Source organism: Chelmon rostratus, chromosome 24 (genome assembly GCF_017976325.1).
Source record: "Chelmon rostratus isolate fCheRos1 chromosome 24, fCheRos1.pri, whole genome shotgun sequence".
Lineage (NCBI taxonomy): Eukaryota > Metazoa > Chordata > Actinopteri > Chaetodontiformes > Chaetodontidae > Chelmon > Chelmon rostratus.
This window is the reverse complement of record NC_055681.1, coordinates 349,097-364,736: the sequence shown is the minus strand read 5'-3', so window position 1 is coordinate 364,736 and position 15,640 is coordinate 349,097. Positions and strand designations below refer to the sequence as shown.

General features: G+C 45.8%; 1 protein-coding gene across 4 annotated transcripts; it reads right to left on the bottom strand.

Annotated features, from left to right (window-relative positions):
- Positions 1-1,258: 1,258 nt before the first annotated feature.
- LOC121627590 (NLR family CARD domain-containing protein 3-like) lies at positions 1,259-14,639 on the bottom strand. 4 transcript variants are annotated; one of them, XM_041966558.1, is made up of 14 exons: positions 14,521-14,638; positions 11,976-12,100; positions 11,727-11,888; positions 10,637-10,762; positions 10,197-10,334; positions 9,876-10,019; positions 9,652-9,753; positions 7,737-7,815; positions 7,359-7,578; positions 5,447-7,250; positions 5,193-5,366; positions 3,450-3,623; positions 2,609-2,655; positions 1,259-2,514 (listed from the first exon to the last, which is right to left on the bottom strand). In XM_041966558.1, the coding sequence occupies exons 2-14, from the start codon at positions 12,062-12,064 to the stop codon at positions 1,961-1,963; spliced, it is 3,813 nt and encodes a 1,270-aa protein (XP_041822492.1). In that variant the 5' UTR covers positions 12,065-12,100; positions 14,521-14,638; the 3' UTR covers positions 1,259-1,960. The 4 variants fall into 4 exon arrangements, 3 of the variants coding, with proteins under 3 accessions (XP_041822492.1, XP_041822495.1, XP_041822494.1); XM_041966561.1 differs by lacking the exon at positions 14,521-14,638 and adding an exon at positions 14,398-14,520; XM_041966560.1 differs by lacking the exon at positions 14,521-14,638 and adding an exon at positions 13,280-13,483.
- Positions 14,640-15,640: the final 1,001 nt, after the last annotated feature.

Here is a 15,640-nt window from a genome sequence, read left to right as displayed (position 1 = left end):
TCGTCTGTCTCTCGGTCTGTCTCATATGACTCACATGGTTCAGGACGAGCAAACAGGGTCCCATGACTCTTCAGTTCAGTTCAGAACAGTGTCCATTCAACAGAGGGAGGGGGGGGGGGGCATAGAGAGAGAGAGGGAGGGGGGACAGAGAGAGGGGGGGCGAGAGAGAGAGAGAGAGAGAGGGAGAGCGAGAGAGAGAGAGGGAGGGGGGCAGAGAGAGGGGGGGCGAGAGAGAGAGAGAGAGAGAGGGAGAGCAAGAGAGAGAGAGGGAGGGGGGACAGAGAGAGAGTGAGAGAGAGAGAGAGAGAGAGAGAGAGAGAGGGAGAGGGGGCAGAGAGAGGGGGGCCAAGAGAGCGAGGGGGGGGGGGCGAGAGAGAGAGAGGGAGAGAGGGAGAGAGAGGGAAAGGGAGAGAGAGAGAGAGAGAGAGGGAGAGCGAGAGAGAGAGAGGGAGGGGGGACAGAGAGAGAGAGAGGGAGAGAGAGAGAGAGAGGGGGACAGAGAGGGAGGGGGGACAGAGAGGGGGGAGACAGAGAGAGGGGGAGAGAGAGAGGGAGAGTGTGTGTGGGTGGATGTGTGTGCTGCCCTCCAGTGGTCGCTGTCAATAACTACCAGTGATGCTGTGGACACACTCCAGAGCGATCATCACTCTGAAGCTCCAGTTCATGTATTTGCCTTGTGAAGGATGAACACTGCTAACAGCTGCTACTGGAGGCTTCAGTCTGTTTGCTCAGAGGAGGGTTCGTTATGGCTTTGATGGTTTTGAAGAGAACTTGAGAACTGATGTCGGAGAAATAATAAGATCTGGCCTCTGTTCTCTGACAAGTTATCATGAGTTCTTTCATGGTTTCATGTGACAGCACCAGACGGTCCGTCGTCCATCTCCGTTCAGCTGGTCTGCAGTTCCTCTTTATTTCTCTGGTGGATGTGTTGCGAGTTGTTTGGTAATGAATGTGTAGATATAGATTTTTGGTTCTTGGTCTGTGTCGATGCAGTGGTGACAGCCTCATTAAAGTTGCCGGCAGAGTTTGTATTGAGGATACATGAAGAAACAGTTTCACTGAAGGACCAGGAGGTGGACGGAGGGCATCGGAAATCATTGCTTTGTGGTCAGAAACACAAACTCGGGTAAGGGAACAGCCATTCTGGAAAAAAACATTCCATTATGGAGAACAGTGTCCACAAACCTTTAGCCATGTCCCGTATCTTTCAGCTGAGTCATGTCAGCAGTCCTGACTTGAAGAAAGACGATAAACACAGTAATGTTCTGGTTTTATTTAAACAAGAGCCAGAATACAAAACGACACAGGACAAAATGTTCAGTCAATACCATTTCCATAAAACAATGACCACAGCTTCCATCTTTAAAAGGACTGGAAGTGGGAGACGTTCACAAAGTAAATGAGCAATCATTTCAGTCATTACCACCACCAAGGAATAAAAGGAATACACACATATCATGAAGTTAATTATAGTCGTACGAACATCAAAGTCTGAATTGTATGCAGTGAACTCACCCAGAGGTCATTAGGACAAATGAGCTTTACGAAGAACAAACGATCGAGAAGTTTGTGAGAAGAGAGGACTACTGGCCTAAAAGAGGGATATGCTCTCGCAGTGCCCTTCTAGTTTTGAATGATTTTGGACAAAGATCACTGACGAACTGTCGGTGAAGATTCTCATTCATCCAGGTCGTGGTTCTTCAAAGGGCTTCAAAGGCAACTGGACTTGCTTTTGGTTCTAAAAGACATTTTGCCAATCATCCAAGAGGCTTCTTCATTTCTAACTAACTAGTAGGAAGTCTCAGGTATTGACCCTCTTGCAGGATCATAGATTCGCCCAGCTATCATGTGAGTCATGAAGGTCACATGATTAACACCATGGCTCACAAGTCCAGTTGCCTTTGGTAGCACTTGGAACTATTACTATTGTGATCCTGTACAGACTCAACTGGTCTACATTCTACAGAGAACACAGAGTCACAGAGGAACCAGAACTGGACCAGAACTCAAACCCAAAGCCAGGATGAAGAGGTTCAGTGATTCTGGTGCTGAAGGTGTGGAGGTGGATCAGTGTGTCAGAACAGATTCTGTAGAAGGACAGAGTGCCAGCAGGACAGTCCACATACACTGCTACTCTGTTGGAGGCGGAGGAGGACGGGGAGATGGAGGTCATGGATGTTCCGTTGTTATTGTGCCAGGCAGTGTAACGACCTCCATCAAAGCAGTTGAGACTCCAGGACTGATCGCTCCCTCCAAACTCGCAGTCTTCACTGTCTCCTTTCCTTTTGATTCCTTTGTAACTCACTGATATAAAAACCTCTCCTTTCCACTCGACCTCCCAGTAACAGCGACCAGTCAGACCATTTCTAGACAGCAGCTGAGGCCAACGGTCAAACCTGTCTGGATGATCAGGATATGACTGATCCTCCTCCAGATATGTCACCTTCCTGTTGCCGTCCGACAGTTTGATCCTTCTGTGTACTGTGTTCGTGTCGAGTGTGAATTCACAGGAATCTGATGGAGAAACCAAGACAGCTGCTGTTATTGATCGATCATCTGTTCACGTATTGACAGTTTTTTCATTATTTTAAATTAAAAATACACTTACACTTCCTCAGACCAGGTCCTAGCCATCTGACTCCAGCAGGCTCCAACCTGAAAGGAGGAAGGGGGTCAGACCAGCACTTTCTCTTTCAGCGAGCAAACACGGATGTCACATTACTCGCATAATGTTAGTGCAAAAATTACATAATACGAAGATCAACGAGTCCTCAGTTAACATACACAGGTTAGCTGCACTGGCCGAATGTCTGGGCACTTTCTGATACTCAATAGTACCGAAGGAATTCAGTCGGCACCATCAAAGCATCAAAATTTGGTACCAAGCCATACTTATCTGTGCTTGCCTTGCCAAGTTGTTCGAAAGAGCACTGTACAAAAAGATGAGGAATAAGTTTTGTTGTTTGGAAATGTGGGAAATAATACGCAAACATATTTTTTCATCCAATTTATAATCAATTAATCAGTTTAATCGCTGACAGATTAAAAGATATAAATAATAGTTAGTTACAGCGTCAACATTTTAACTAAATACAATGGCTTTGGAGAGATTGGAAGGTTTATTTTCGTTTTACTCTGATCCCAGTCGTTGTGCTAAGCTAGGCTAAACACGTCCTGGACCTGTACAGAGAAGAAAATTATTTGGTAAGAGGGCAAAAAGGATATTTCTCAAAATGACAGACAGTTCCTTTACCATCCAGAGATCTGTCCGAACAGCATCAATTGTCATGTTCAACCACTTTTTATGTTCTGAGCAAAGGAAAAAGGCTTCCAACATGTGTGACTGTTCATATCAAACTCATATCCATCATTAACAGATCAGACAGTGTTTCCAGCTCGTCCTCCTCGATCACACTGACTGTCTGTAGCTGCAGCAGGCCTCTTCATACCTGAGAGTATCCAGTCTCCAGTTTGGCTCCTCCAGTCCAGCAGACAGCAGCTTCACTCCTGAGTCTCCTGGATGATTGTACCTCAGGTCCAGCTCTCTAAGATGAGAGGGGTTGGATCTCAGAGCTGAGGCCAGAGAAGCACAACCTTCCTCTGTGATCAGACAGCCTGACAGCCTGAAAACACACAGAACAACACACATGGAAGATCATCTGAGGGTACTGCTGTGCCTGTCAAATACAAGAAGAAACTGTCTCCAAATAAATAAATCAATACATACAACGGCTGACCATGTCACTGTGATCTAAATGTCAAAGAGTCTGCAGGCATGCTAGCAGCTCTGTGTGTACTTAGGCACAGCTGGGCTTTGAGTAAGCTAACATCAGTATGCTAACACGTTTTCAGTCATATGCTAGCATGTTCATGTTTAGCATCTAGGTTCAGCAGGAATAATGTTTATTGCGAATTAATGAATCAGCAGTAGCCACAAAGCACAGCTGTGGAACGGCAATAGTTCTGCAGGTATTTGGTCATAAATCAATGTACTGAACACATGAAACTGTTGACCTGATGATGGCGCTAGATGAAAAGTTGCAGGAGCAAAGCGGTTACAATTCATCCTGAGGGGAACATGAACATCTGAACAAGTGGAGGACTGACAGACAGAACTGCCAATTGCCGCACTACCATCTACCATCATCTACCCCTGCCTGTCACCAACTGCACCAATAAAAGCGGGGTGTGGGAATACAAACCCTGGTTTGGGTAGGGGGGTAGAAAGTAAAGAGGTAGAGTCAAAGATGAAAGTAGGGATTGGATACAGACCCTTGTTTGGGTAGGGGGTAGAAAATTTAGAGAGACCTGCTTCCTTCTCTCTTCAATGCCTGCGGCTAAGCTTCTCAGCACCTGATTATGCCGCCATGTATACCGGCCTTGTGATAAGCTAATTCTACAACCTGACAAAATGTGCTTTAAACTTGCTGTACCTGAGCAGAGTGGGCACGATTGATCGCCCTGTACCCAGAGACTTAGGTTCTGCGGGGTTGGCAACACATCGTATGTCGCCCCTATCAGAAATTTAATACGGCTTTCCTCCATATTCCACAGGTCCCTCCAACTAAGTTTCCTCTTCTCAACACCTTCCCAATTCAACCATTGTCCCTGTTTGGCCTGACCAACTGCTTTCCCCCCCTTAACAACTCCTCCTGCCTACGCACCTGTTCCACTACAAGCTTTCTTTTCTCCTTGAGACCTGCTTTGTTCCACACTGGTTTGCCTGGGCCAAGCCCCAAGCCTCCCCGGCCAGGAACTGAGTCTGCTCTTTAGCCTGAGAGCAGAAGAACCCCCCCCCCCCATGAATACTTGGCTGTATGTTTTTGTTTTGGTACAATTCACTGAACAATCATGACAGATGAGACTTAAATCTGTTGTTGACAGATTGCCCAATAAAAAATGGTAATGACCACATAACAGATACTTGTTGTTGTGTGACTCCCGTCCATCATGCAGTGTATTCAATACAGCAGCCCCACAACAACAGCTGCAGCGGTACTTCAACAATTTGATTACATGTTCAAATTTAGAACATTCATCTGACAGCCCATCTCTGAGTCTAAAAACTACTGGAAAACATTAGTTGAAGGTCCTTTGACAAATCGTATCATCACACACAATCCAACACAGGTTATCTGTTCCTAAACTACTGTAAATCAGGTCATCACTTGACTGGGTTATTGAATCCTGACCTGAGAGTTTCCAGTGTACACTGTGGACTCTTCAGTCCAGCAGACAGCAGCTTCACTCCTGAATCCTGGAGGTTGTTGTTACTCAGGTCCAGCTCTCTCAGACTGGAGGACTGGGATCTGAGAACTGAGGACAGAGCTTCACAGCTTCTCTCTGAGAGGTTACAGCCGCTCAGTCTACAGAAACAAGGAATCAAGTGATAAGTTAGACAGCAGAGTATTTATTGGTGAATAAACCTCATTATCTCTGTACTTACAGAGCTTTCTTGGAGGCTTTGACCACCGGCAGCAGCTTCAGAAGAGCCTCCTCTGAAGCAGAGAATTTCTTCAGGTCAAATGCATCCAGATCTCTTTCTGATGACAGTAAGATGAAGACCAGAGCTGACCACTGAGCAGGAGACAGTTTATCTGCAGAGAGTTTTCCTGAATTCAGGGACTGTTGGATCTGATTCACTAAAGAACGATCGTTCAGTTCATTCAGACAGTGGAACAGATTGATGCTTTTCTCTGGAGAGTGAGTCTCTTCAATCTTCTTCTTGATGTACTCGACCGTTAACTGATTGGTTTTTGATCCACTTCCTGTCTGAGTCACCAGGCCTTGTAGGAGAGTCTGATTGGTCTGCAGTGAAAGACCCAGGAGGAATCGGAGGAACAAGTCCAGGTGTCCATTTTGACTTTGTAAGGCCTTGTCCACAGCACTTTGGTGTAGGCTTGTCTCTACAGATTTGTCTTTTCTGGTTTCAGACCACAAGTAAGTTGCTTGTTCCTCTGACAGCAGATTGACTCCAGAGTTGATAAAGGTCAGATGGACATGAAGAGCAGCCAGAAACTCCTGAACACTCAGATGGACGAAGCAGAACACCTTGTCCTGGTACAGTCCTCTCTCCTCTTTAAAGATCTGTGTGAACACTCCCGAGTACAGTGAAGCTTCTGTGATATCGATGCCACACTCTGTCAGGTCTGATTCATAGAAGATCAGTTTTCCTTTCTGCAGCTCCTCAAAAGCCAGTTTTCCCAGACACTCAATCATCTTCTTGTTCCTTGGAGTCCAGTGTGGATCTGTCTCAGCTCCTCCATCATACCTGACATTCTTCAGCTTGGCTTGAACCACCAGGAAGTGGATGTACATCTCAGTCAGGGTCTTGGGCAGCTCTCCTTCCCCTCTGGTCTTGATCAAATCCTCCAGAACTGTAGCAGTGATCCAGCAGAAGACCGGGATGTGGCACATGATGTGGAGGCTTCGTGATGTCTTGATGTGGGAGATGATTCTGCTGGCCTGCTTCTTATGTCTGAATCTCTTCCTGAAGTACTCCTCCTTCTGTTCATCAGTGAACCCTCTGATCTCTGTCACCATGTCGACACACTCAGGAGGGATCTGATTGGCTGCTGCAGGTCGTGTGGTTATCCAGAGGCGAGCAGAGGGAAGCAGTTTCCTCTTGATGAGGTTTGTCAGCAGCACATCCACCGAGGTGGACTTTGTAACATCAGTCAGGATCTCATTGTTGGTGAAGTCCAGAGGAAGTCGACACTCATCCAGACCATCAAAGATGAAGACAACCTGGAACTGTTCAAACCTGCAGATTCCTGCTTCTTTGGTTTCAGGAAAGAATTGATGAACAAGCTCCACCAAGCTGAACTTTTTCTCTTTCAGCACGTTCAGCTCTCTGAAGGTGAAGGGAAACACGAACTGTATGTCCTGGTTGGCTTTGTCTTCAGCCCAGTCCAGAGTGAACTTCTGTGTTAAGACTGTTTTCCCAATGCCAGCCACGCCCTTCGTCATCACTGTTCTGATTGGTTCCTCTCTTCCAGGTGAGGGTTTAAAGACATCTTCATGTCTGATTGTTGTTTCTGGTCTGTGTGGTTTCCTGGATGCTGTTTCAATCTGTCTGACCTCATGTTCATCATTGACCTGTCCAGTCCCCCCCTCTGTGATGAAGAGCTCTGTGTAGATCTGATTCAGGAAGGTCCGGTTTCCTGGTTTAGCAACCCCCTGAAACACACACTGGAACTTCTCCTTCAGGTTCGATTTAAGTTTACCTTCATAACCGGAAGCAGGACTTCCTGAATGAAGATACAACAAATACCATCATTAATCATTGATTGATAAAGATCACAGGAGTGAATGTTCCATTAATCCAGCAGGTTAAATCTGAACAGAAATCCTCTTACTGCTCTGCAGACAGTCGGCCAGATCCTCCTCCTTCATCCGCCTCAGGAAGTGCTGTGTGATCTTCAGAAATGCCTCTCTGCTGCTCCTCTTCTGCTCTTCATCCTCACCATCCGACACCTCCTCATCCTCCCTCTGACTCTCTGGGTTATCTGAACTCAGAACCTTCTTCATCTTCTTCAGCTCGTCCTTCACAAAAGTGACAATGTTCTCCTCCAGCAGCTGGAACAGAATATTATATGAATCACACAAAGTGAAATCATGGAACCAAACATCAGATCCGTGTTGGACCAGCTGACAGTCCACTGGTCTAAAAAGTGCAGCATGGACATTATTGTGAACAGAAGAGATGTAAAAGTAGCTGTTGTACATGTACAGACCATAAATATGGAGTCCAGGTGAGTCTGATGCTGCTGGGCAGACTGACCACTGGGAACCTCTGAGCTCTTCTGGTGGACTCTGTGGAGGAATTAGCTCACATTATGTCTGTCCACACAGAGACAAACACCAGCTAAAGGTCCTTTGAGCAATGAGAATCTGAGAATCAGATGTTTTCCCCCGACATTAAAGTGTTGCTCATACTGTTGATCCCACTGCCATTCCACAGTCCAGTCAGCATTTCTGTGCAGCTTCCACTTTACTGTGTTGGTTTGCCAGCTTGTCTCCTTTGGTCCCTCCAGTTTCAGAAAAAGTGAAAAACTTGAGTTCCACTGTGATATTTGAAAATAATTCCTGTCAGAATACAGTCGTCAGAAATGCCTGACGATCTTATTTCTCTGAACGTATAAATAAAGATTGCAACAATGCAAGAATTCTTGTTTTCAGCAGTTGATCGTCTCATGAATCTGACCCTAACTGCTGCTCAGCTCACCTGGGCGTGACAAAATGCAATTCATTTTCTGCTTATTTTAGAGATAAGATCGTGACCATCAGAACAAAGCACAGTCCAGAAATAACTCCAGTCAAAGCTGTGAACGAGCTCAGAATGAACTGAGAAAAAGCAGACTGTGCTGGTCCTGTTAGATCTGCATTCGATACTGTCGATAAGAATATTGTGCTGGATGGACTTGAGCTCTGGGTTACTCTCTCTGATACAGAGAGGCAGGGTTAGATGATGGTAGTGCGGCAATTGGCAGTTACATGTGGCATCTAGGCCTGTTCTAGCATTGTAGCAGCGAACAATAGCTAAAGATGATGGTATGATAGTATCTTCGCAGTTAGTATGAGCAGTTAACATTAACAGTATAGGTGAATCTAACTTTATTGTCTTCTTCTGTTCCTCTTAGCAGGTAGCGGTTAGCATTTAGCATTAGCTAAATGGTAGCATCGGAACTGTATTGTCTCCTTCTGTTCTTCTTAGCGGTTAGCATTAGCATTAGCATTAGCTAAATGGTAGCATCGGTACTGGCCACTACCTGGAGCATCTCTGGGTCAGTTGAACGTGGCAGTGCTGTTTGGATTGTGTAGGAGCAGTGTGAACTGGCACTAGGGGGGGTGACTCTGGGACGCCGGAGTTCACCGCCTAGCCTCCTGGAGGTGTCGTGGGACTAAGTAGGTGAAACGCTGTCAACGTGTTAGAGACGTGTTAGGTATCACTGCTCTTTGGCATGTATAGAGGCAGATTAGGGGTCCAAGGTTCTTCACTGAGAATGAATCCTCTTTTTGAGCACAAGTATCTTGTGTTTAAATTAACTGAAATGGTTCAGGTTTTATATGACTGGACCGTTCTATGTGTCCATGGACTCCTCTAATAAAACAGACCTGACGTGGTGCCCACAGGGCTCTATCTTAGGCCCAGTTCTTTTTGGTCTCCATATGTCACCACTTGGCAATATTATTAGAAATGATAACATCCATTTCCATAATTATGCAGATGATACCCAACTATATATGCCTGTAAGCTCTAATGACTGCAGTTCGATCAACAGTTTAATTCCAGGTATCTCAGACATCAGCTGCTGGATGACTCAGAACTTCTTCCAGATAAATCAAGACCAGACTGAGATCCTTGTGATTGGAGTAAAAGCTGAGAGAGAGAAACTGTATGAACACCTAAATCTACTGACAGTAAACACCAAGGACCAGGTCAGAAACCTTGCTGGTATCACTGACTCACATCTAAGGATGCCCAATCATGATCCTCTCACCTGTTACCAATCAACCTGTTTACCTGTGGAATGTTCCAAACAGGTGTATTTGGAGCGTTCCACATCTTTCCCAGTCTTTAGTTGCTCCTTGTTTGAAACATGTTGCTGCACATGAATCAGTAATATTTCAATGTTATTAACAGTTTACCTATTTGCAGTGGAGGGTTTTCTGAGGTGATTATTTGACGGTTCACTCTTGAAGGAGACACAGGCGAGTCCAGGTCCAGCAGAGTCTCGTCTCTGATGGATCCTGGCAGAAAAACAACTTAACTGAAGCTCACATGTTCGGTCAAAGTCTAGAACACTGAAAAATCGAACACAAATGAAAATATGAAATCTAATTATTAACACCTTGATGATAAAAACACTTACTTTGTGTCAGATAAACGTCTTTGTTTCAATGCAGTAATTAACTCATTTGAACTTTTCCTCTTGATGGGCACACATCTGGCTTCAGGTCCAGACTCAGGTCTACGTCCAGGACCAGCAGAGTCTGGGTTGTGCTGCTGCTCTGGCCTTCAACACAACATACACATATTTTATGTGTTGCGTTTCTTTCCTGTTTCTGTCTCATGTGACCTCACGCTGTGCAGAAAGTTTCTATTTGAGTAACAGGTTACGTCATGATGGGTTCCTTCTTTCAAACGTTTCATCATGTTCCTGATATTCATAAGGAACTTGATGTTCACTTACTCTCTCATTGGTAAAACTCGTCCTTTGAAAAGAAGTGGTGGATCCATGGAGACGTCACTCTTTATGGACACACAGCTGGGTTCAGTCTCCGGTTCAGGTCCAGGTCCAGGAGAGTCTGGTGTGTGCTGCTGCTCTGGGCTTCATCAGAACACAAAACATACACACATTTTTATATATTGCTCACTCTGTGCAGAAGTTCCTCTTGGTTCTATATGCTGAGGATGAGGATGTGGTGATGAAGGGCTGATTACTGACCCTTCCCTCATGTCATGTTATTTTGAAGTTACAGCTTTGACTACTTTGGCCACTAGATGTCCCCATAAAACACAAGCAGGTCAAATCAGTGACTGAACACGAGTTGTCTCATCACAGAACCTTCCATAAAACTACAACGTTTCATCATGTTCCTGATATTCAAAAGGAACCTGATGTTCACTTACTCTCTCATTGGTAAAGCTCCTCCTTTGAAAAGAAGTGGTTGTTCCATGGAGACGTCACTCTTTAAGGACACACAGCTGGGTTCAGGTTCAGGTCCAGCAGAGTCTGGCGTGTCCTGCTGCTCTGGCCTTCAACACAACACACACATGGTTCTATATACAGTGGCTTGACTGTTTTGTGGATTTTTTAATGCTTTTTTGCATTGTGCATTGTGTTCTGCATCCTGATTGGCTAAGGGATTGACCAACGTGAACAGTCTCTGTACAGCTTGCCAAATTTACGTTTGCAAATTTTCTCCATGACAAACCCCACAATGTCAACGAAACGTTCCGCACCGGCAAAGGCACCTGAGCACGCGCCCTCAGGTGCGTCACTGATGCGCACACACATCAACTGACTGATGAAGATCTGGCAGAGATGACAAAGCCACCAAGCGAGGATGAGGGACAAGGGGAAGAAGAGGGGACACGTGTTGATAAAGATGAGGAGGATGGACTAACACTTCTCAAACATAATCGAAGGTGGCACGTCTGTTTATAAAAATCTTCTTGTCCAGAAGAAAAAAGAGACCCAACAATTACCCATAACTATGTTCTTCTCTCGGACAAAGACCCCTGCACCACAGCCTTCAGCAGAAAAAGACGCTGCCACGGAGCGGACTGACGAAGAGGCAAAGTCAGAGGAACGGTGAAGTACGCGTGAGTCACAATGTGTCCAACCTCGTACGGATTATTAAATATTATTTTACAGTATTTCCAATAACTATCATAGCTATTTGTTGAAATCCTTTTTATGTTTTTTTTTCAATGCTTGGGCCTGAAAACAGGTTTTGGTCATTGATTTCATTGTATACGTGGTTCAGTATTGTATAATAACTGTAAAAAATAAAGCTGACTACTTCACGGATTTCGCCTATCACGGTCCTTTTTGGAACGTAACCCCCGCGATGAATGAGGGTTCACTGTATTTCTGTCTCATGTGACCTCACGCTGTGCAGAAAGTTTCACTTTAATAACGTTACTTCACGATGAGTTTGTTCTTTCAAACGTTTCATCATGTTCCTGATATTCAAGTTACTTAATGTTCACTTACTCTCTCATTGGTAAAGCTCGTCCTTTGAAAAGAAGTGGTGGATCCATGGAGAAGTTACTCCTTAAGGACACACAGCTGGGTTCAGGTCCAGGCTCAGGTCCAGGCTCAGGTCCAGGCTCAGGTCCAGGTCCAGCAGAGTCTGGTGTGTCTTGCTGCTCTGGCCTTCAACACAACACACACACAGCTTTGAGTGTGAATAATGATGCTGGAGTGATTTGAGTCCTGGACACTGAGAGATCCTCATCTCACCTCTGAGCTTTGGTCTGGCCGTCATGTCCCCCCCACAGACCGGTTTCAGAGGGACGGACCCCCTCCTCTCTGTCCTCACGTGGATTCATGCTGCTGAACTCACATCAGCTCACACACACTTTGATCTGGAGAGGAAACACAAATCATTCATCTGCACATCAGCTGAAATCATCCTTTCCATCATTTCTGCTGTGAGAACATCAGCTGCTCCTCCAGTGATTGGCTGTTATCTTCTGCTTCATATCAGTGTCAGCTGACTGCAGTCACACAGCAGTGTGAGGCAGCTGCTGTTCTACTATCAGTCCACTAGAGGGCGCCGTGAAGCTGCAGTCAGACAGCAGTGTGAGGCAGCTGCTGTTCTACTATCAGTCCACTAGAGGGCGCCGTGAAGCTGCAGTCAGACAGCAGTGTGAGGCAGCTGCTGTTCTACTATCAGTCCACTAGATGGCGCCATGAAGCTGCAGTGAGGTGAAGAGCAGCCAGCACACACACCTGATGCAGGAGGACCATTGACTTCCACTGACACACACTGAACAAAACCAAACAACATTTCAGCTGTCGATAAATGAGCCAACACGGTCAGCAGGTGGCGCTGCAGCAGCTCATGGAGCTGATGAAGATACATGAAAACACTGCACATTTTTTCACGTTGCACTGTTTTCATCTTTGACGTTAATGTGTCTGAATACACAGAATGTAAATCCAGAAAAACCACCTCTCTGAGCTGAACCTCAACAGCCTGGTAAAACCAGCGTCATCATCACTACCGTCTGACATCAGACGCCTCGACAAAGAGGCTGGCGTGACACACGTGTTCAACAGTTTACTGAAAGGCCTTGACAGGAAAAAGCTGCCACACCCCTGCAGCGACTCAACAATCAGCACGCGGCGTTATCTTCAAACACAGCAGGCAACAAACACCAGACTACAAGCCATAATCTCCTCAAACAGTCCAAAGTGCTGAAGCGGTCTCTCGGCGCACGCCTGGAGATAACGGCCTCACACAGGTGAGCTGTTTCCTCGAATGAGTCGGAGCTGCACCTGTCATGAAAGCAGGTCAGGTATGCAGCAACGAGACCAATAACACGTGTCGGGGCGTGTTCGAGAGATCAACAGATCTGTTCATGGTGTCGACGGTTTCTCAGTGCTCAGCTTGTTGTCAGACCAGACACCAGTCTCCAGCTCTGAACACCAGTTTAACCAGCAAGACGTTTTCCATAAACACCAGTCAGTGGAGGACAGTAACCAAGCACAACTACTGAAGTCCTGCACTCAAGAACAATTTTGAGGTCGTTGTACTTTACTTGAGTATTTCCACTTTAGGCTGCTTCCTGCTTGTACTCCACCACATCCGTCGATACAAACTGGTCCTGATGCTGAGCCGTCAGCGTGTGAATGTTTAAAGCTCGAATGAAAGTGTGTGTGAATGGGTGAAGTATTATGTTGAAGAGGCTGTCCTCACTGGAGCGGGGTTCATCATCCGGTCCAGCAGCTCTGGTTTGTGCTGTGATGGAAAAAGGTGACCGTCTCTTAACCGTCCACCAGGATGCAGGGAAACTGGTTTAACTGCATTCATGACTGCAAGCCAAGGTTAAAGACGTCATGCAGCAGGCTAACGGGAAGCTGAGCTGTGTTTTGTTCTTTGGACACAAGCAGGTGGAGGTGGACAGAAGCAACATTCACTGATCCTGCTTTTGATTTCATGATCACAACTGAAAGCTGAATTTGCTTCACATTAAACATCTGATTCCTGCTTCAGGTCCGGTTCCACACTGTGATCCAGTTCTGTTTGCAGTCTAAACACTCAGAGTTACAGTCAGTTCCCCGGGCTGGTCAGACTGGTTCAGTATCACAGCATCTCTGATAATAACAGCAGACATGACTGGAGCTGATCTGACTGAGTCCTGCTGTGCTTCATAACAAAGACAATCAACAATGAGCTCTTCTGTTTCTGTCCTTCTACACTTTCACTACAGTCACTTCATCTGTGATCATCTTCTCCTGGTCCACATTAAACCGGATCAAACAAACCCCACCAATGAATCTCATCTGTCTGGTTTGACGCTCAGCTCTGCTCCAGCTGGCGCAGCCGCATATTTCTGTAATTAACCTCATCAAATATTTCAGCCTCAGTCTCCAGTCTTCCTCCTGCTGCCTCCACATCAGTCCCGTGGATGCACCGACACCAGCGGCTGCTCTCCGCCGAGCGAAGCCGCCTTCAGAGGCTCGGCCGGCGGGCGAGCAGCGGCTCGTCTCCGCCTCCTCCACAGGCTGATTCGGGCAGGAAAAGCTGCCTTCAGACATCAGTTCGGGGTGCTACACAGAAATAACGGGTCTGAGGATCAGCTCTCTCTGCTTCTGCTCTTATTTTTCTGTCTGAACACGGACGGGACATGGCGGCTGTTCGCGGCGGAGCTCTCACCTCCTTCGTCTGGACTCAGTTCAACTGAGAGTTTGGAGAAATGATGGAGGAGCTGCAGACTGTTTGTAGTGAAGCTAAGATAACCACGGCTCGACTTCAAACACCCGAAACGTGTCACTTTACCTTCAGCTGGAGCTTTGGAGGAAAAACCGAGCTGCGACACCACGATGACAGAAAGTGAAAGTAAAAAGAAGCCGGAAACAGCGGACAGACAGACAGACTGAGAGCGACCAGAAGAGTCCTCATGAGTCCGTCTGAGCTGTCTCTGCCTCCAACACAGCTCAAACCAAGAGGACTACAACAAAACCAGGCCAGGAAGGGACGAATAATAGCCTCGAACTGTGAGGACACATGAGCACAGAGACAGAGACAGTCCGACATCTTTTACAAACACCTTCAATCTGCCCAGAAAAAGGACTTTTATTTAAAATGTGCACCACACAAACGGAACAGTGTGAGTAGAAGTACACGAGTCAAAAGTAAAAGTACTCGTTATGCACAATTACTCATCTCAGATACTTTTATACTGAAGTTTAATATCTAATATTACTTCATTTATTAGTTGATTATATTTTGTTCTAATAATCTGAAGTAATGCAATGGATTAAAGAGTAATGTACAAGAAAAGTTATTCTGTTTGTTTTACCACAAAAACAAGTCCAATATACAAGCGATACAACAGCGCCATCTAGCGAGTCAGGAAAACAACAACACAAACAAAAAGGAATGAAATGACTGGAGAAAGAAGACAGAGTAAAAGCAGAAAAAAGTAAAGGAAAAGAAACATAAAAGAAGGAGCCAGAGAATAAATGTACAATCTACAGCTTCACACACTGTGATACACTGCAAAGACAATATAACTGATGTAAACACTGTAATAACATGTGCTAACACAGCTGCTAACGGGAGCTGCTAACAGGGGCTGCTAACAGCTAATAATGGAGACAGTCTCTGGCTAAATGTCAACAAATATAAGTCTTATGATGTAGCCACAGCAAACTCACTGAATCCATGGCAACATCATCCCCACACTTCCTGTTTACATCCCACAATGCATTATGGGAACTGTAAAGAATAATAACAGGAGTTACAAAATGCATGAATGTGACTTTTTTCAGTGTGTTCTGACATGAACACGTTTCATCCCAGAAACACCAACACTGTGCTGCATCATTCACATCCAGGTTCGAGCTGAGCAGCTGCAGTGACTCAGAGAGACCACTGGAGGGCAGCAGGTACTCTG

What these genes read in the sequence shown, in the direction of transcription:
- LOC121627590 (XM_041966558.1), bottom strand. Translation starts at nt 12,064, where the DNA reads ATGAATCCACGTGAGGACAGAGAGGAGGGGGTCCGTCCCTCTGAAACC. An exon ending in GGAGCTTTACCAATGAGAGA is followed by an intron (nt 10,335 to 10,636) that starts GTAAGTGAACAT and finishes GTTCTGATGAAG; the next exon opens with CCCAGAGCAGCAGCACACAC. An exon ending in AGGACCTGGTCTGAGGAAGT is followed by an intron (nt 2,515 to 2,608) that starts GTAAGTGTATTT and finishes TTTCTCCATCAG; the next exon opens with ATTCCTGTGAATTCACACTC.